The sequence below is a fragment of the Pleurodeles waltl genome, chromosome 3_1 (assembly GCF_031143425.1).
Source record: "Pleurodeles waltl isolate 20211129_DDA chromosome 3_1, aPleWal1.hap1.20221129, whole genome shotgun sequence".
NCBI lineage: Eukaryota > Metazoa > Chordata > Amphibia > Caudata > Salamandridae > Pleurodeles > Pleurodeles waltl.
Genome location: NC_090440.1, coordinates 1,711,025,059 through 1,711,045,959, shown reverse-complemented (window position 1 = coordinate 1,711,045,959; position 20,901 = coordinate 1,711,025,059). Strand labels below are relative to the sequence as shown.

The window sequence follows — 20,901 nt, the reverse complement described above, 5'->3', positions numbered from 1 at the left end:
TTTAGGGGGTCAGAGGTGATTATGCAATGCCATTTACAGTAATTTATATCTTCCAATGTATATACTTGTAAATTACTGAGAAGTATTTAGTAGTGTGTGTAATAAATGTACTTTTCCTTTTTCTAAAGAACAAGTACTGACTGGACAATCATTTACTGAGTGCTACTATTGTATGCCAGTGAACAGTGATTATTAGCCCCCACCACCCTCCTGAATAGGCCTTGGACTGCTCTGTTTCGCTACCCTGATAGAGTAAAGCGCTATACATGGGGTGCTTTTTTCCCATTAAGAAGTATTGTGGGTCTATTACTTGTGCAGGCCACACGACTAATAACCCAATTTCCTACAATGTTGCTTTAATTTATGATATCAAGTGTGTATTTTACTTTTTTTAGGCACTCAGAGTTACAATTCGAGTAAAAAAGACACAAAAAAACAGCCACCATTTTTCAAGGTTGTGGCCACGGACGTGGTGCTTAATCAGGGGAGTACAGATTTGCGTGAGTAAAAATATGACTCGACGGTCTCCTTACGTTTAGAAACAGAGACACCAATTGTTACAGAGGCCATCAGATGACGATGGGCAATGGTTTGGGGAAGTGGCCCCGAAATTCAGGAAGACCCCTTTGGTCAGGTACTGTTGTCTGATCATCGAATTCAGAACAGGCTTTTCATGTGCTCTCCCCAGAACGGCAAACTGTACTTTGAAAATGTAGTCTTCCATTCCCACCTTCCCCCTACACACGCATCATATTTTCATAATAATGCACGCCTTTTATTGAACCTCTGCCCTCGAACAAACATCTTTTCGGAGTTAACTAAGAAATCCATTTTGCAATTCGCCCTGTTTTCATGGCTTTTTATGAAGACTGCGAATTCATCTCCGTTCCCTTTTCACACTTCCTTTGAACTCAAGAGCATGAAGCCAACATGCCACGCAGTATCTCTTTCCCGCCTGCTTGCCGCTAACTCGGAGTGCCTCTCGACAAACGCCTGCCAGTAATATTTGACAGTTTTGCTTAAAGAAAGACACAGCTTTAAAAGCTTTCCCTGCGAAAGACAGAATTCTAAAAGCTTTTTGCCTCTTCTAAATGGCTTTAAATCGATGGATGAGGACAACGTTACTAAAAGCAGTTATGTTATCATGTGCTGCCATCTACTGGAAAAATGGACAACTGCGAGACACTCCAGAGCAAAGAATACGTTATGGCGGGCTCCACCTTTTTACCTGGAAAATTTGGGGTAATGCAGACGAGGAAGCCAGTGGGCCCAGCGATAACCAAAATAGGCATTCCCAAAGGTCAAGAGATGTGTAATTTTGAGGAGGGTAGAACAGATAATCATCTTTCGTCTGCATTAGTTCAAATTTCAACAATGAAAAGGAGTAGATAAAGCAAGCTCTAAAAAGTATATTTTATTCACTTTTATAACTTATTTTTTTAAAAAGTTTATGATGTTTTACACCAGGGGCACAACTAGACCCACACTTTTGGGGACACGTGTGGGGGGGGGGGGCGGGGGGGGGCTGAGGGTAGGCTAGAGTTTGAAGGGGTGGGTGTTGAGCCATTTTCAAAGCCATATTCACAGTTTCTTATGGGGGCTCCCTTCACTGTAAAAATACTGCATATTAATACGTATTGGGCAGGTATTCCGCAGGACTGCATTCTTTCGTGCTCCAGTTTCTGGGATAAATTGGAAAAAAGTGCCTCTCCAACACACTGGGCCCAATTAAATAGAGATATCTGTAATAACGTTCCCCATGCCCTGACTCTCAAACAAAGAATGACGAATCTGTATTCCCTGACAGAAGAGGATAAACCTACGTTCCATTACTCATTAAAAACTCTTCATTTTGGGCACTACAAAAGCCTGAATTGCAATCTGTACTGGGAAATAAGTATTGTAAAACACCATGAAACCATGCACCGGATGGGGTATCCAGGGATGCCTAATAGCAAAGACCAGAGATCCATATCGGCAACATACCCATGAACAAAACTGGCTTCTAAAAAAAATGGTAGGGCTAATAAGAAAAATAATCACACAAATTGAAGACTTTAGGATTTACTCAGTGTTGCAGCAAGTAGGAACTGATTTTCAGGGAGCAGGGACCTTCTCGTCAGAAGTCAGACTCATCAAGACAGTAAATACCTGCTTTTACTACGTATTATCTGTTTCAGCACTACCTTCCTTCTAACAGTACCATCTCAGACGCATAGAGTAGGATGTCCATGAAATACTGCTTTTCTGCCATAGGGTAGACCATTCTATTCCACCCGCAAGGTTCCTTTCTCATTCACTCTATAATGTCTCCACATTTGCTCTCTCCTTACCTCTCTTGCCTTTTCCCATGTTCCATCACAAGTGTGCTGAGTTGACCCTCCTTTTATTTACAGTGCTATATTTTTGAATTGTGTGTCTGCAATTTCCACAAAGAACCAGATAAACAACCTTTCTCTAATTTTATCTGGGCCTCTCTCTGGGTCTTTCTTTGGGTCTGGGTCACGGATCCAGTGTGACCTCTAGGCGTGAAACATGTCGACCTACATATCACAATACATGCGTAGGCTACAGAGGTACCTTGAGCCTTGGAGACAGCACTCCTATTTTCTTTTTACGCTGTCCAGGGAACCATTGAATTACAATTATTCAGGTATCCCTGAGATAGTTTGAATTCACTTTTTTTTCATTTTCACCTACCCCATTGTACACATTGCACCCCGTCTAACATGCACTCATCATTACGGCTGATAACTGAAAAGATCTCAGAGAAAGAGTCCTCTCGCTGGGCCAATCAGGCATTGCAGTGCCAACCCCATAAGAAGCTCACCCTATGATGAAGCTTGACACCCAGTTGAGAGTGTAAGGACACTTTTCTTTGATCCTAAGGGTCCCCAGTCATACTTTTCCTCCCGACGTGTTCTTTTTCCTTCTGTTCTATAGGAATAGCACCCTCTTTTGATTTTAGGTTCATGATCTTGGAGTACAGGTGCTGAACCTTCATCTGCTCCTGATCCACCTTCTCTTTTTGTCCATGGTACTTGCTGCCCGCTGTCAGGTCAGAGCTGCATGGCTGTATGGCTGGGGGTAAGGACCTATAATCCCTCCTGGCGATGTGCCCCCGGAATATTGCATCAACAATATCAATGGGGCAGAATGTTAAGGACAGAATTTCAGAAATAAAATATCAGGTGGTAAGTAAGTTTAGATTTTCTATAGCTAAGTACACATATACTTACACAGTACATATTTCTTTAAGGTACAAAGATGTGGAGTTAGGAATAGTAAATCTATATTTCTCTAAATGCACCTATTTTTTGCAGTCATTTCAGATTTGCACAGGTCTCTGGCGGAGGTCTCAGGGCCTTTGGTGCCAAATGCATGCAACCTAGAACTGGTTTACATGGTGGCTTAATCTGATTTGTCAAAGGCTTTCCAGACCCAGATTTTCTAATGCGGTGCACATTAACAACCTATTTTCAAGTGATTTGATTTTTCAATGCTGTTGAAGCGTCTGTTTTTTGTACAGGACCCCATCCCAGTTGGTACTACTGTTGCATTTTGTGAGGTTGGTATTTTTGAAACAGTTTCTTTTTATATGCCAACATGGACACTCAGGGTTTGTCTTTTGGTGCTGCTAATAGATAACTGGGCCCGTGTTATGTATTGCATGCACTGTTCATATTTACACCATAGCACACCTTTCAAACTGGTGTACTGGGCAAAAATGTGAAGATTGCACATGATTACAATGCATGAGCTGCCATCAGGGCAGCTGTGAACTTGGGGCAGGCCTGGGGGCTGCGCATTTAGTGAAATTTGGAGTGGGTGCTTTAATCAGCTGCTACGTGTTTCACTGCGTAGGCAGCGTACACCTGCATGTTACTGAGGGGACAGAACTCCCCTGCAGGCCGGTACAGTGAATGACTGCACCCACCTGCAGGGGGTCCATCCACAACTTTTTGGCACGCTCTGTCAGTGCGCTTCCTAAGGTAATTTGTTGCATCAGGGCCCGTGTCAGTAATATGGTGCATGTAGGAGGCTGGCCCGCTATGTAGTGTGTAAAGCTAGGCACACTGTGCCGGGAGTCCGGGCAACTACACGTTAGTTTAAAGAGGTAAAAACTAGACCACATAATGCACATATGGTAGGTTGGTCGAGCAGATAGGCTAATCTTGGAGAAGTGCAAAGCATTTGTTGTACACGCAGAATCAATAAATGAGACAACACACTCAAAAGAATAACTCGAGAACTAATTTACAAAAACACATCCAGTTTTTATAAAAATTTTAAGACCAAGATCATCAAAATTGGGTAAATACTTTTTAAGTTATGAATTTTTGAAGTTTTACTAAAAATAGTCTTTTTGTGCGTTATTACGCACCACAGGAATCAATAGAGAAAATACTTTAAAAATGTATATAAAATCATGCAGTGCATTTATCAATGTCTCCTTTAGCAGGTATGTTGAGGTTGCTGGTGGGCACTATGGAACACCTGGAGAAGTTCGGGCGGCTCCCGGTTTCGGCGGGAGCAGCTGCAGAATGTTGTTGAAGCTGGTGCCAGGCCAATGCGGGGGACCACTTGGAAAAGCACTGCACAGATGGACGTAAAGGTAAGTCTGGTGAGTCCCCTTGGAGTGTCAAGGTCACAAGGGGTGGGGGACCGTTAGGGCACAGCTGGATCTTCGGTGCAGAGCACAGGGGGGCTGGGTGCAGAGAAAAATGGTGAGTGAGGAGGTGTGCGCAAAGGTACCCTTGGAAGCAGGAGGTAGATCTCTTTGAGGGTCATTTGCAGGTCAGCAGGGGCACTCTGGTGGGAGGTCCAGATGGTTCCAGAAGTTCCTCGACTGGGGCTTCCTACTGATCCTTTTTCAGTCTGGAATGGATTGTCCTTCTGGGTGTCCGATGTGAGGTGACCAGTACCTAGGTCTATTGCACGGTCTGGCAACTGGAGGGTGCAGTGCCACCAAATTTGGCACCTTGGTAGGGTTTGTCCTCATAGTCGGACAAGCACAGTTTGGTCTCACTGCAGTGTCTGGTTCCTTGGTCAGTGGCCGGTCAGTGAACTGGCCTTCTTGATGGCTCCTTGGCTCCTTGATGGTGTGGAGTTATGACTTGACTCTGGAGGGAGATTGTGGGTGATTTGTGAAGAGTGGAGGTCCTCTGGGGGTTTGTGGAGTCTGTCCAACATTCAAGCAACCCCTCAGCAGTGATTGTCGAGTCCTTGGTGCAGCAGGCAGGGTTTGGCACCTTTCCTTGGTGCAGCAAGACTTCAGTTCTCAAGACTTGGGTCTTTTGTCTTTGGGATCTAATTTCTTGACCTCTGGATACCTGCTAAATAATGTATTTAGTGGGCATTTATGGGTTACCTAGTGGTGACCGATGGGTCATCTACCTTAGGGTGGCTATGGCTACCCCCACTAAGTGACCACTTCCTGTGGGAAGACGTCACTTTCCTACACCTGATTGACTATTTTAATTCCATGCAAGATGGAGTAAAATGAAATGGAGAGGTCACCTTGCATGCAACAACTTAGGGGTGGTTCAAGCCAGGACTGACCACTCCTCCTGTCCTTTGTCTGGTTTTCTGCGGTTGCTCCCACCAAAAGTGGGGGTTTGCAGCAGGGTCAGTCATCTGCTGCAAGGGCGGTGAGCCCTTTGAAGCTCGCTAGCAGGGAAGTGCACATTCCTGAGGGAAGGGGTGTTTGCATCTCCACCCAGGAAGGGCTTTGTTCTGAGTCCCAGAGAGCAGGCTCTCGCACCCCAGGGGCTCATAATTTTGTCTGGTGGTGGCAGGCTGGTTGTGACCAGCCAGGAAACATGCCAGGGTAGTTAGCATTTGCATGGGGCACCTCTAAGGTGACCCCTGGGTACAGTGTGTAATAAATCCACTACTGGTATCAGTTTGGATTTATCATTGTGAATTCTTTGACACCTAACAACCCTGGGTTCAGGGTAGCCATCATGTAGCAATGAAACTCATACTGACCAGTGTCCAGCACAAGCATTAAAATGGCTTCCCAGCTCAATAACTATGTCCTAGGTTTGGCAAGGATACAGTAGGGGCATATTGTTCATGCATCAATGCCCACACATACAGTATAATGCACCCTGCCTTAAGGCTGGAAGGCCTGCCAGAGGGGTGACTTACCTATAGTGCATGCAGTGTGAAGTGGACAGGGCACACAGGCTGGTGTCTTGTTGAGCTTGTCTTTTGGGAGTGCATCAGAATACTCAGCCTACTCCATTGAAATGCTAACTTTCTTTTGACAAGGCTATCAACCTACCTGTACCTCCTAAGAAAATATAAAGGACATTGTAACCAGTCCTCTACAGCCACCTTTGCCTCCTTCTCCTCCACCTTCACCACCTCCTCCACCTCCCTCACTACCTCCAAATTTTTCAGGTCTGTTTTGTGTCCCCCTTGCCCTGGGGACCACCACCTTCCCGGGTGAAATTGAACATTGGAGAGGGGCACCGTGGCCTGATCATGGAGCCAATAATAGCCCTGGGGACTGCCACCCTTCAGGGCTGGCTTCTGCTATGTCCTGGGGTGCCCACCCCGGGACATATCTGTTTGCCCTGACTTGGCAGCAGATTTGACAGCTGCCGCCAAGTCAGAGCAAACACTCTGCTTGCAGCAAGTGGAAGCTGTCAAATAACTGTGAGCTGAGGCTTTCTCTGTTTCCCAGCCCACAGGCAGGGAAACAAAGGAAACAATTGCTTTTGCAGACAGAAAGCGGGATGCAGGCCAGTCCCTGCGGCCAACCTCTGCCGTGCAAGGCCTTTGGCTGTGTGCAGCACGGGGTTGGGTGGTTATATGGGGTTGGCCTGTGTGAGTTTTAGTTACCTTAGGGCACAGGTTATAGTTACTTGAGAAAACTCTATAACAGATACATTTCTATGGTTTGTACGTTTAAAATGTGTGCCTAACTATAACGTTCCTGTAACCTTTGTTTTTTTAAGTAAATTTCTATGTTTTTTAATTTCTGTTTCCTAACTATAATGTCCCTGTAATCTTTGTTTTATTACATATATAAATATGTATGTATATGAAATAAATTATTATAATTAGTTAACATTATATTAGTGTTAACTAAATAGCTATTTAAAGAACGACTTTAAAGTGGATATTTGTTTAAAAAAACAATATTCTTCCCTGTTTCAGGTTGAAATTCTCTTCACAATAATTTTGACACTATTTCCTTGTTCCCATTATAAGTATAGAACACAGTATTGTGGTAAACAATATCTTCGACATTATATCCGTGCCTCTCAATATTTTTGACAATAACATTCTGTCAGACAAGGTTTTGCAAGAGTACTGTTTTCCTAAAAGCTAGGCAAAGTACAAATGTGTGCTAAGTTGCATTAGTCTGCATCAAGTGGGTGTCCCGTTGGTGGCACATGGGTTTTACCATGCTACTGTCTATGTCTTTTGACACAGAGCCCTATCTAGTAAAACTGGTAGGTGGTGCTTTGTGCCAGAGAATGATGCTTCCCCTAAGCAGGTGCAAAGTAGGAGAATTTTTTTGATTTCCCCAAATCTTTCAAATTTTGCATATCTGATGCACTCTAGAGCATGCATATCAAATTGGAAACTTTTTAAAGTTAATCTAAGCATCATATTTTATACTGCAAAGATAGCTAAATTGTGAGCTAGTCCTTAGGAAGAGTGAAATACGTGCCATTTACTTGTAGGTTAGGCACCTTCACGCGAGTGATTGTAATTAATATCATTCCCAGCAGTTTTGAGCAAGCAGAACCCGTTCTCATCAACAGAAGAGGACATAAAAAAATCAAGATGCGATCCTGAGGAATGCACATGACACTCGAAGACCCTGCATCCACCTACCCAAAGGTACCAGCACGTGCATGCAGAGCTTGGCGCGCCAAATTGCAGGCCTGTGACTGGATGCAGAGATTGACTTATGGCCAGGCCCCGTACACTACCATTTAGGCATTCTACTAAATCTCTGCACCTTGCCACAAGCCTGTTCACTTTGACTTCCCCTATTTTTTTAAATTTGCTATTCACCCAAACCTGCGAATTTGGGAACATGGAGCTCATTCCTTAATTCTAAATTGTAGCTGCATGCTCTTGATTTTTCCCTAAATTTGTAAGTTCATAATTCACTGAATGAGTTCTCTATTATTTTAAGCGACTTTAAGCCACTTTTTCGTGGTATTCATATGACAGCTTGGATACCACACTCTTTGGATACATCGTCTTTGCTTTCTTTTGGGAATAGGATAGTGCTAATTAGATCGCTAGGCAATGAGGGGAAAGAAAAAAGAGGAAAACAGGAAGAAATTATGTGGAGAATGTAGAAATTTGGGAGTGAGTAAGCAAAGAAGGAAGAAGTGAAAAAGCGAAGAAAAGGGATAGAAGGAAGGTAAGAAGGAAAGAAAAAGTAAGGGAAGAGTTGAATGGAGGAAGGCAGAAGGAGGCAAGAGTAAAAAAGGAAAGGAAAGATGAACAGAAGGCAGAAAATAGCAAAATAGGAATGGAAGACATGAAGAAAGAAGTGAATGTAGTGATCAGTAAGATGATAGATGTAAAATGAGGGATAGAAAGAAAATAAAAGGATAAATAGGACGAGAAGAATGAAATAAAGAAGTAACAGAAAGCAAAAGAAAAGTATATAGCAGGCAGGAAAGGTTTAAATCGATGAATGGAAGGTGAAAGGAAGAAAAGAGGATGGAATGAGAAAGAAGCAGACTAGGTCAGCGAAAAGGGTGTAATGTAAGAAGAGGTGTATGGGTAAGTGAAGAAGAGGAATGGAATTTGGGCGATATTAAATGATTCATCTAATGAGTCACATTATTTGTCTTTTGCACCGTATCTGCTCTAGCTCTAGCCTCACTTATCCATTGGGTTGCACTGCTCAGAATATACATAACGAAGAAACTGCATAACACTGAGGTAAGGGATACATTTCATACCCAGGAGTTCTGGATCCAGGTTCTGCCCGGGCTGCAGGCGACCATATAGCGAGCGCATGACCTTGGCACTACCGAAGCGCTTGAAGCGGGTCCGCACATGTTCATAAAACCACTCTAGCGATCCGATCTTCACCACCCTGCCAAGGAAAGAAAGAAAGAGATGCTCATTGAGACCCTACACGCAACAGGCAAGATAACCTCCAGAAGGAACACACCACATCCTAACAGGCAATGGTTGTTCTTTTGTGGATTTATTCATGGACATCGACGCACTCATATGTCAGGGGTGACTTTCGATGAAACTGGTTTCACACTGTCACCAATCAGCTCTCGAATTGCCAAAATCAATCCTTAAGCTTCTCATGCCTTGCAACGTGCATCATTCAGTTGCCCTTATGAATAGGTGTGCACCATATAACCAACCTTAATGAACTGAAATAAAATAGCAACCAAGAACAATTCTTTCGAAAAAGACTCAATTATTGGAGCCTTCGGAACAAATCATTTATGAAAGAACACAGATTTACTAATAAGACCTATAATCAAGAGATACACTCAGCGAATTTCTTCTCTTGAAAACATCAGCTACTTCTAGAAAAACTTTTGAAAAAAAAGAACGTTCTGCATGAGTGGTGCTTTCACATTTAAATAGAAACGTACAATTATTTTCGATACAAGTGTAATTTGTGTTGACTCACATAAGAGGGGAGTCTCTAAGCAAGTATACGCTCATATGCAAAATACTCATGAGTTATTGGTGGGACACAGGTTGAGAACACTCAAAACAAAAGCTAGGCATGTTCTTGCATGCAAAATGATCGAGTTACCAGCAAAAAAGGATTGTAGAGTACTTACCAGAAAAGGCTAAACAGGATATGCTCTCACATAAAAAATGCTAGGGAGTTACTGGTGCCATTGAAGACTCATGAGAGAAAACTACACAAGTGCGTGGGCAGGTGAAAGCTGGAAAAATCACAAGATTAATGGCAGGTTTCTAATCGAGAACTCTAAGAGACAACGCCAGCAAAACAAAAATGTTAGACAGCTGTGAAAAAATATGTTATTGGTTGATGGCAGAGGAAGCCCCACTGAAGTAACAACCACAATCCTTGTGAGGGTGAACCACATAAGTCACTAAATTAACCTGTGTTCAACCCTCTAGTAGCTTGGTACAAAAGCACTCAGGCTTAACTCCAGGCTTAACTTATAGGCAATATGTAAGGTATTTATGCAGCACACAAGCAGTAATAAATGAAATCACAACAGAAGAAAAATCCCAAAACAATTTCCGAAAATAGAGTACATTTTAAGAAATAAAATAATACAAGAACAACAAAAATCCATTCATAGAACCAGAGATATTCACTTTGAATGTTTTCAGTAGATATATCTCCTAAAAGCACAATGCGCCACTCGCAGTCATCTGGCCCTGTTAGATCAGGGGACAGTCACAAGTTCAGGCCAACTGCAATGAAGTGTGGGCTGGATACAAAGACCAGGTTAGTCCAGCTGAAAACGTAACCTTCTCAAAGTCCGTCACAATGGAGGGGTCTGTGAGAAGGGAGAGCATTGCGGACAGTATTTGCTGTAGAGCAAAAAGCAGGCTAGGTGGCATGGGCCGTCATTGCTGTAGCACTAAGAGCCGGCCGGGTGTTACGGACAATTGTTACTGGAGCTTCCTGTAGACAGTCACCAGGGGTATTCATTGCTTTAGCGAGAAGTACAGATCTTGTGGTTGCCAGTTGTCTCTGGCAGTCACTGCAGCACAGAGTCAGGTTCACCAGAAATTAGCATTGATGGATGTTGAGGGTGGCAGGGTCTCAGCGTTAATGGGCTTGCTTGCCACTGCAAGGAGACAAAAACCTCAGGATCCACCTTTTCTCACAGAGGAGTGCCAGCCAGTGGTCCACAACCTGGGAAGGCACCTCTTGGGCATCCAGGACTCACTCTAGTAGAGCCCAGCAGGGCTCAGGCAGGTGCAGTTGCAGGTGCAGTTGCAGGTCCAAGCAGGTCCACTTGCAGCAGGTTAGCTGGGTAACTGCAGTAAGGCCTCTGGAGCTTGTTTTTCCCTGTAACTCAGAACAGGAGGGCAGCCAACTGATCCTTGCAGTCACTTAAGTTAGCCTGGGATGAAGGCAGCAGGTCCAGTCTTCCTTATCTGAGAGATGAGCAGGCCTCAAGCAGCAGGGTAGTCCTCTGGGGAACGAGGCAATCCTCAAGCAGCAGGAGAGTTCTCTGGAAGAAGCAGGGCAGTCATCTGGGTAGTAAGAAAGGCCTCAAGCAGCTGGGCAGTCCTCTGGGGAACTTGACAGTTCTTCTTCAGTAATGTCCACAGGTCCAGGAGTGTAAAGGAGAGTGGCTCTGTAGGTACAACATTTGTATCTGGTGCTATCCTTTGAAGTGGGTGGACATCCTGGCTATCCTGAAATCTGGTTCTGGTTACCTTGCCATGGGTCCAAGAAGGTAGAGGGACAAACATCTAGTGTCAGGTTTCTTTGTGTGTGCTGGATGCAAGGGCTTTGAAGTGTAAGTGGTGCAGGGAACAGCCCCACTACAGCCACCATGGCAGAATAGCCATTAGGAGAGGATGTAGTGTAGCAGTCAGAGCAACCGGCTCGGGAGCTGGAGACCTGCGTTTGAGCTTTGGCATTGGTGCAGCATCCTGCAATTCTAGGCAAATCACTTAGGGCCAGATGCATCAAGCCTTTTTGCATTCGCAAACGGTGCGAATGCCTGTTTGCGAATGCAAAAATGCCTTTCAGTATTTATGAAAGGCATTCACAACGCAAATTTAAGGAATCGCTAAAATAGCGATTCCTTAAATTTGCGCGCCTGTTTAGAGAATCGCAAATTGTGATTCTCTAAATAAGAAATCGCAAATAAGGAATCCTTATTTGCGATTTCTAAACCACATGTAACAAGCTATTCCTTAATGCATATTGGGCATTAAGGAATCGCTATTACCACCAAGGTGAACTTGGTGGTAACCATGTGCAAATTTAAAAAATGCATTAAAATGCATTTTTAAAATTGACATATAACGCACACATGCCCCTTTGGCATGTGTGCGCCTTACATGTCCTGAAATGTTTTTTAGGGGTGCAGCAGAGGGGGCCCAGTTAGGAACTCGTAATTTGGGAAATGCAAAAAATTCGCAAATATGGGCCTACAGGCCCATGGGTGCGAATGGGGTCTGTATCGCAATTTGCTATTCGGTATTAGCATTTGCGATTTTTAAGAAATCGCTATTACCGAATCGCAAATATGATACATTGCATTTTGCGAATCAGAAATAGCGATTTCTTAAAAATCGCTATTTCCGAATCGCAAATGCCTTTTTTGTTACATCTGGCCCTAAATCTCCCCATGCCAATATACAGTGCCTTGAGAGCCTCATGGGTGATAACCCACTCTATATTTCATTTCATTTCATTTTTTCATCCTCCCAAAATCAAGTTCCCGTTTCCCTTACTGTCTGGAAGGAATACACAAAAGCCAACAGCAGAGCCACTCACAGTCATGTGACCAAGGACACTGGCAACAGTCACAAAATGGTTAGGGGAGGAAAATGGCAAGTTTCTAAAAGTGACACACTGACGTATACAAAAAAGTAATGGCTGGAATGCATTAATTAATCTCAGCCACTGGTAATCATTTGGGCCTCATCCCAGTCCATCGTTATTTTGCACACCATGCCACCTCAATTTGGACCCAGACATTTGCAAATCAATCTTTACCCTGCTGAAATGTGAACAGTGCAACAAAAACTGCCTCGCCAGGTCCTTGCTGAACTGGAACACGAGCAACCCAGGCCCCTAGTTAGGGCTCATCAGCTAGGTAAAGCTTGGTTCCAGTGAAACAGTGTGCACAGGACCCACGACTAGGCATACCTGTCCCACTTAGAACGATACAATAAAGTATACAAAAAAAGTGATGGATGAAAGTTTTATTTTGGACACCATGCCACCTCAGTTTGGACCCAGTCATATGCAAATCCGTCTTGACCCTGCTTCAAAGGGAAGAGTCCAACCCGAACTGCTAGTCCTCCTTGAACATGGTGTGCAAAATAACTTTGGACTGGTAAGCGGCCAGAGTGACTACCAGTGGCTGAGATCAATTCAAACATTCAATACAATAAATTACAGATCATATGTATATGTGAAAAAGAAATAGATGACAAAGAGCTAATGATCTAACAGTCAATGATTATTGTCATGCCCCTTAGTAAAGAGCTGAAATAATCCATTAAATATTTCACAATGAAAGTATGGAAATCAATAATAACAGTTAATCATTATCATCATATTCCTAAGTACTGTGCTAAAATGATCCCTTAAATATTTCAGATGGAAAATGTGCAAGTCACTACTGTTTAATGACTGGGCATTCCCTAAGTTTCCATGCAGCCAGCAAAAAGCAGGGGGGCTGGACCTGAGTTGTGAGTAGCTCCATAGCTAATTTTACCACTCAAATCCACAGCTGCAAAAGCCATGTTACCCTGGGACTGGCATACTCTGTCCAAAAAACATAGAAACGGCCTTTCAGACTCTAACCAGTCTGGGCAGGAATGCCTCACTTTTGAGTATGTGCTGGCAGTGCCCCAGTTGTGCGCACAGTATTTTAAGGGGAAGATGCCATACCTATGTTTTAAGTATATAACTTCCTGCGACAGGTTCAACTTCATCCAGGTATTGCTCATATTTAAATCGGACATTAAATGGGTTTACAACTATCAACTGCAGGAGCCACCTTTTGGTGCAGCTTAGACCTCAAGTCCAAGCCCTGGTGCATTAGCCTAAGGCCAAGTCCAGAGCTCGGGCACATCTACCGTTCTTGGAGCTCAGGGATGTGCCTGAACCAGCGGCAGAGAACTTCTTGCAGTGCCCTCCCTATAATGGCTCACCTCTGGGGTCCCCTGCAGACTAATATAAAACCATTCTTAGTTTGAAAATAGACATAATGTCAATGATTCTTAGCTCCAGGAGCAATAGCCCTGTGGGGATACTGGCAGGTAATTTCAGTAATCGTTTTAAGAAGCTCTTCTTCTAGCTTGGTCAGTTAGACAGGCCAGTGTATCCACATAGTCTGACACCATAAAGTGCCGAACTCTCACCTTGTGCCTGTGCATCTCGACAGCACAGGATCAAACATCTGCCACTGTCCTGCGCAAAACAAAGGGTGGCTTCTGATCGTGTGTCAATAAAGCCCATAGGCCTACCTCTACATTTTTTGCATTTAGATTATGTAAAAAGTCCTGCGCAAAACAAAGGGTGGCTTCTGATCGTGTGTCGACAAAGCCCTTAGACCTACTTCTAAGTTTTTTGCATTTAGATTATGTATTAAAGTCTATGCCCAGAAATATCAATTTGGGAACATGCTCACTAGGCCTACCTAAAGTTATTTTTGACCCCTCTATGCGGATGAAACATCATCAGTTTTTTTTTGGGATGTATTGATGAGCGTGCCTTTAGTGGAACAACATTTAACAAATTTGTCCAATAAATTCTGAGGGACTGCTGGCGTCTTTCATTACCAGCCAACAGAAGTTTCACAATCTTGGCTCCTCTAAGGTTGGGGGCATCATTTGCACAAAATTCAACAAACTATACTGCCTCATTTGCGCATAGAGTGAATAACATAGGAGCTGGGGGCCAGCTCTGCTGGATGACTTTATTGACAGGAATGATCTAGTGGTTTCTGCTGCAGGACCCCCACCGTAGCCTGGCATAGTTCCCATCATTGAACCTAATCAATGTGTACAAAAGGCCAAGAGGGATACCCCATCCAGGCAGGGAGGACTACAAAAAATGTGTGAACCAATGACCCTCTGCTATGTGTAATGTGGATCTTAGGATGTTACTTTATCTACCATTAGCAATGATCGGAAAAAAGAACCATTAGTTTTTGCTTTCACCGCTGCAAGAAGCTCTTCCCATTTCTTCACATCGACTGTTTAATATGCACTATGGCTTTGTAGTTGTGTCTCAGTTGTGTAGTTGGTTTAACCTACTTAGGTTTGCTCCTCATAATCCTCCTAAAGGCTGCTGTTAAAGCTATCCTTACTCATGCTGCCAGACATGATGGTTTGTTTGCAGGAAAACAGTCACAAAACAGGGACTCCTGTCAGTTGAGTTATAAAGTGAACTTCAGATGCAGAAGCATCAGGAACAAGAGGCACTGCTTCAGGCAAAAGTATAACCTGAAAAACAGGATCAAACAACTCAACACAGTTCATTCAGCTTAACACCAAATACTACCTCTGTACCTTGGTAAACATTTGAGATTCTAGCTCCATAACCTACGTGAGAGGAAGAGCAAAAACAGTAAGGCACTTAGGGCCAGATATACTAAAAGCCTGGTGCCAGATATATAATAGTATCGTGTTGCCCTTGCATCATACATGGTGTTGAAAGGGCAATGCAGTACTAAACTCACATTTACCGAGCAACCCAAGGCCACCTGGCATGGCCCTGTGTTGCTTGGTAAATCTGCAGTGCAAGTCACTGCCTTGCGTTACTCTGCCATGGGTGGAGCATAGGTGTTCCCAAGCATCCATTTATGGATTTTGGCGCATTCCCAGATTTACCAAGACTGATAAACCCGGGAATGCATCAAAATGCTATGCCTTCGCAGGGGAGGCACAATGAGGAGAAATATCTTCATTTCTCCTCGTTGTTTCCTCTTTCTAAATGCGTTGCATTCTGCAGCACACTTGGATAGAGGAAAACGCCTCAGAGGATTATTTTTGTCTAGGAATGTGCCCCTTCCTGGGCAAAAACAATCCTGCCTGCAACACAACACCTTTGCACCATGTTGCAAGAGTGTCAGCGTTGGTGCTAGGCAGCAAATTGTGCACCAGCAAAGGCAGAAAGCAGCAATGGTAAATATGGCACATTCCTGCCCACTCCCTGTCACATTGCGCAGCAAGTATTCTTGCTGCATTGCAATGCGTTGCATTGCGTTCAACGAAAGATTGATAAATCCGGCCACTGGTTGCTAAAAGCAGGTCGCAAATTGTGCACCAGATTTTTGTAAACAATATTGTAGCTTGCAAACCCACCTATCTACTCATAGTTTGTTTTTCAAAATAAGAAACATTCATTAGATACGGCATGAATTGGGATTGACTGTGATTAGCCACAGTCACAGAGATGGGAACAGGACTGCTTTTTTTAAAGTTCCAGTGGGTTGACAGTGGTCTGCTGGGCAACAGCTTGCACGCCCTGAAAGTTTTACCCCAAATCACAGAAGAGGGAGGGCTCAAAGGAGACCACCCCAACTTGGGGGTTCCATGATTTTCCAATGACTTGTGACTGGAATTTTGGTCGCAAACCATTGACACGTGTTACTAAATCACAATTTGGAAAGGATATCCACAAAATGTCTCTTCCAAATTGAGATTCGGTAACGTGTCCAACATTTACTGACGCCTAAAATTTGACTTGTGCATAAGAAAAAGCTACTTTTGGTCGCCAACACTCTGATTTTGTAAACTGGAGTGTTTGTAACCACAAAGAAGGCACGCACATTTTGATCTTAGACACTGAACTAGTGTTAAGGTAAATATTGTATCAGGTACATTAAAACCATTACAATTTATCATAGGTATGTGGAATTGTAATAAGTCAACATTCCTCAGAAAAACTGGTTAAATGCTGATCATTGCCCATCTGGCAAAAAGTAAGTCCGGAAACATAGTATCAAGAATACAAACATATATTGGGTGCCAACCTGGTGCAGAAACCCAACCACCACGGGTTTCGAAAATACACAGACACATAGGCGGTAGCAGAACACCGACTACGTTGAGTGCTGTATGAAACAATATGCAGAATCTAAAAAAAGCAACCAGGGCACTCCATGATTAGTTATTTTGTAACGGATACTTTAATCCTTAGCGTTGCAGTGTGTGAACAAAAATACAAAGATGTTAAAAGTCCATGTAAGCAATTGAATATGCGTGAGATCGGTGATAGCCAACACGTGTTTCGTCCTCACGGACTTCTTCAAGGCTGTAGACAAAGACAGATTGGAACTCTTTTACAGAGAGAATGCTCCACTACCAGCCGGTAGGTACATATTCAAAGCGTTCATTTATGCATCTTTCAACATGCAATGTGGGCCAGAGAAGAGATACCCATAATGTTCCAAGGTGTAGTTCAGAATAGAAACACTATATAGGATGTGCACAAGAGCAAAATGGGTGGGAGACGGTCGTAAACAGTATTAAACGGGAGAGTAACTAGCCACCACGAGTGAATAAATTATGATAAAATGTGTGCTGATGTATAAAAAGCAGGGATTGCAGAAAGTGCCCAACAGTGTGCATATACTATAGAAAATGTGAGAAACAAGAGTACCCGTGGATATCATAAAATACCTTAATGGTTCTATAAGTTCAGGTAATGCAGTGTTCCAGTATGTAGTGAAAGTAAAGCCATATCTGTAAGGGGAGTCCAGAAAAAAGAGAAGCACTTATAATACGTATGCTTAGTATAATGGTAATGCGCTGGTGCTACAGTGGAAAGACGGAAAAAGGAACCTACCCGGAAAATTGTGATTTACATGTCCGGATAGGGGAGGGTCCTTCGTGATATCAGGGACGGATAGTATTCATCTGGGCATAAGACTACCCCAAGGGGTGAATCCGTAGTTTGGGATACACACTCCGTCTGTGGTCTCAGTAGACCCTGTCTGCGAAATAGAGCAGAGATATAGGAAAAGAAATGTGCCGACATGAGAGACACTACTGAAAAACATTTACAGTTAACCATGGGAAATAACTAAAATCTAAAATCAAAGGGATGCGGTCATACCATGAAAAGGGTCGTATATGCCAAATACAATAGAGGAAAAACTAGATACCCGATTAAACTAACTCGGGACCACAGGATGGTGTACACCGAAGAGAGGTGTCGCTGCTATCGTTACGAGTATGTTCCAGCGTTAAGAACCTCGGTGTAAGGGGTTCAATAAGAAGTGACCAGGAGAAAATAGTATGAGCCTGGTCCAACGCTTAGAGTTGCAGATAGAAGTTAAATTGCGAGTAAGACTGGTGGCGGCTCATATCCGATGAAATATATGACGGGATAACCGTTAGTATTGTAATAATTATCCCAAGTGTGCGAGCACATTAATCACTTATAGCGCACAAGTGGGACAAAGTTAACAAATAAAAGCGCTCTCAGTAGTGGCGCTTCCCGCTGAGCCTCCACGCGTTCAAATAAAAAAGGATTCTAGGAAGGTAGACTTAGTATGCCCTTACCAGTGATTCCCCAGGATCCGGGAGTCAGAGACGCTTCGGTATGCGTGCCGAGTACAGCGTATGATAACGCTGACAGGTAACGTAGGGCCAACTCAGGCTGAGCACTGCCGATGTATACACGCGTGCAGTGTAGAAAACAAAAAAGGACTAAGGTTTCGAAAGGGAGAAGCATGTGTTAAGCTATTGTCCGCAATACGAGGTACTCCACGGGCGCCATGTTAAGTGTATTGATGTGAGCTTCGGCATGCATAGAACTCCCCGTTACTTGTGTTAAAAATAACCGATTACCCAAGGAATGTGCTTGGATACGTTATAGTGCGTGGTATAGGGAGAGCCCAGTTACCCGAGTTGTTGTATGCACAGTAGTAGACACAAAATATATGTGAGTGAAAAAAATACAATACAGTACAAAAGTCGTTTCCCTAGTGTGCAGTTAACAGATAGTAATATATATAAATTTACGCTGTACTAGAACAAACGATTTAGAACAAAAAACATGGAATTTCAGAGTTTGCCACACAGGGCATTATGTACAGGCACATATGGAATTTGTTGTCATTATTGCACAGATGATAATAATGGAGCAGAGAGAAAAATTGAATGTATACATACACAGATGTAAGGGTAAAGTACCGATGGGCAGCTAACTCACTAGTGTATGACTAACTGGAAAAACTTTACAGTTTGTCGTCCAGTACTCAGTAACAGGGGGTTCGGCGAGGAAGGAATGTCACAAAATGTAATGTATTCAGTCAGCAAGAAAAACACGCAAACTCAAAATGTGTGGATGCTGCGGGAGGGGGCAACGCCTGTTCAGATTGATTACAGAAAAACATGTAGGTCTTTGTGTGCATTAAGGCCTTGTTCAACCGCTCGCAGTTTAATGATCCATCTACTTTCGAGGCGTCTGAGAGCCAATGTGCGGTTGCCTCTTCGAGGCATTCTGTTGAGAGTCGATCCCATGGATATGAATATCCAACACTTCTCTGTGCCCATGAGTTTCGTTATAGTGGATCGCAAAGGAATAGTTAGTGTTACATGACCGGATGGCTCTCAAATGTTCTTGGATTCTCTCCTTTAAAGGTCTGATGGTACTTCCAATATATATGAGCCCACAAGTACACACAATGCAATATACCACATAACTAGTGTTACAGTTGATAAAATGTTTAAGTTTATATGTGATTCGAGTGTTGTACTGAAAACTTATTGTCTTATCTTTGATGTAGTTACAGATGTTGCAATGTCCACACTTATAGGTGCCCACTGGCGGTCTAGGCAACCAGGTGTCCCTATTCTCAGGCGGTAGAAAGCTGTGACAAAGTTGGTCTCGTAAGGTAATGCCCTTCTTATAGATAATGCTGGGGTTTGTGGTCAGACCATTTCTTAGAGTACCGTCTGTAAGAAGTAGTGGCCAATGTTTGCGTATGGTTTTATGGATATTGGAGCTTAGTGCACTGTGTGCAATCACCAGAGAGATACACTCCTGTGTGTTCTTTTTCTTAGTGTTGGCAAGTAAATTCCGACGTTTGATTTTTGAGATCTTATTGGTAGCTTTTTTAAGAATCTGAGGGTGGTAACCTCTGTGTATGAAACGTAGTTCCATGTTATGTAGTTCTTGTTGAAAAACCTGCTCCTCGCTGCAGTTGCGGCGGATTCTGGTCGCCTCACCACAAGGAATAGCGTTAATTTGTGGCTTTGGATGTGAACTCGTCGCATGCAGAATGGCATTGCATGCTGTGGGTTTTCTGAACAACTTTGTACAGATTTTGCCATGTTCAATATAAATAGTGAGATCCAGGAAGTTAATGGAAGATTGGCTGGCCTCGTGGGTAAATTTGATGTTATAGGTGTTGTTGTTCAAATGTTCAGTGAAGAGTGAAAGGGAGGATGCATTCCCTGACCAGAAGACTAAGATGTCGTCGATGTATCTACCCCAGTAGAGAATGTGTTGTGTCAGGGGTGGAGGGCACGAGTGCCACACATGCATTTTTTCCAGATACCCCATATATAGGTTGGCATATGATGGTGAAAATTTGGCCCCCATGGCTACTCCCTGTATCTGTCGATACCAATTTCCATTGTGTAGGAAAATGTTGTTATCTAGGACCAAATTTATCAAATCCACAATCATGCTTGTATGATTAAGTAGAGAGGCATCTCTGGTGTCTAGGTAATGTTGGATGGCAACGAGACCCTCTGCTCTCGGAATGCTTGTGTACAGTGAAGAAACATCCAAAGTAACTAAAAAAAAGGTATGTGGAATTGTGACAGCAAAACGTTGGTAAAACACACATACACACCTTGGCCCTAAAAGATACATAAACTAAAATAGTAATGATTAGTATACACTTTTTAACAATCTTTATATGAGAACACAGGGAAAAAAACTGTACAAAAATGCAACAGGTCTCCTCATGTTATTTGCAAAAAATCCTTTATGATCAGACTACTTTTAAACTTGTTAGAGCCAGAAGCTAATTCCTTTTGCATGCGGAGACAAAAATGATCAATATGTTTTAAAAATCTTGCAATTCATTATTTAAGAGATGAAATGTTTTATATACTTTCAACTCCACCATGTCTACAAAGTAAAGACACATCAATTTAGTAATGTCTGGTCTAACTCATAAAACCACCGGCCATGCCATGAACCTACTGGTCGATATCTAATGTAAGAAAGAGTAG

The 20,901-nt window shown here is 43.1% G+C and overlaps 1 protein-coding gene across 7 annotated transcripts in view; it reads right to left on the bottom strand.

Moving 5' to 3' along the window:
* Positions 1-20,901, bottom strand: part of MLPH (melanophilin) — a 368,118-nt gene that overhangs the window by 138,504 nt on the left and 208,713 nt on the right. For all 7 annotated transcript variants that reach the window (XM_069225566.1, XM_069225571.1, XM_069225568.1 and 4 more), the window contains one exon: positions 8,949-9,085. In XM_069225566.1, the coding sequence (XP_069081667.1) occupies positions 8,949-9,085 (137 nt within the window). The remainder of the gene's footprint in view (positions 1-8,948; positions 9,086-20,901) is intronic.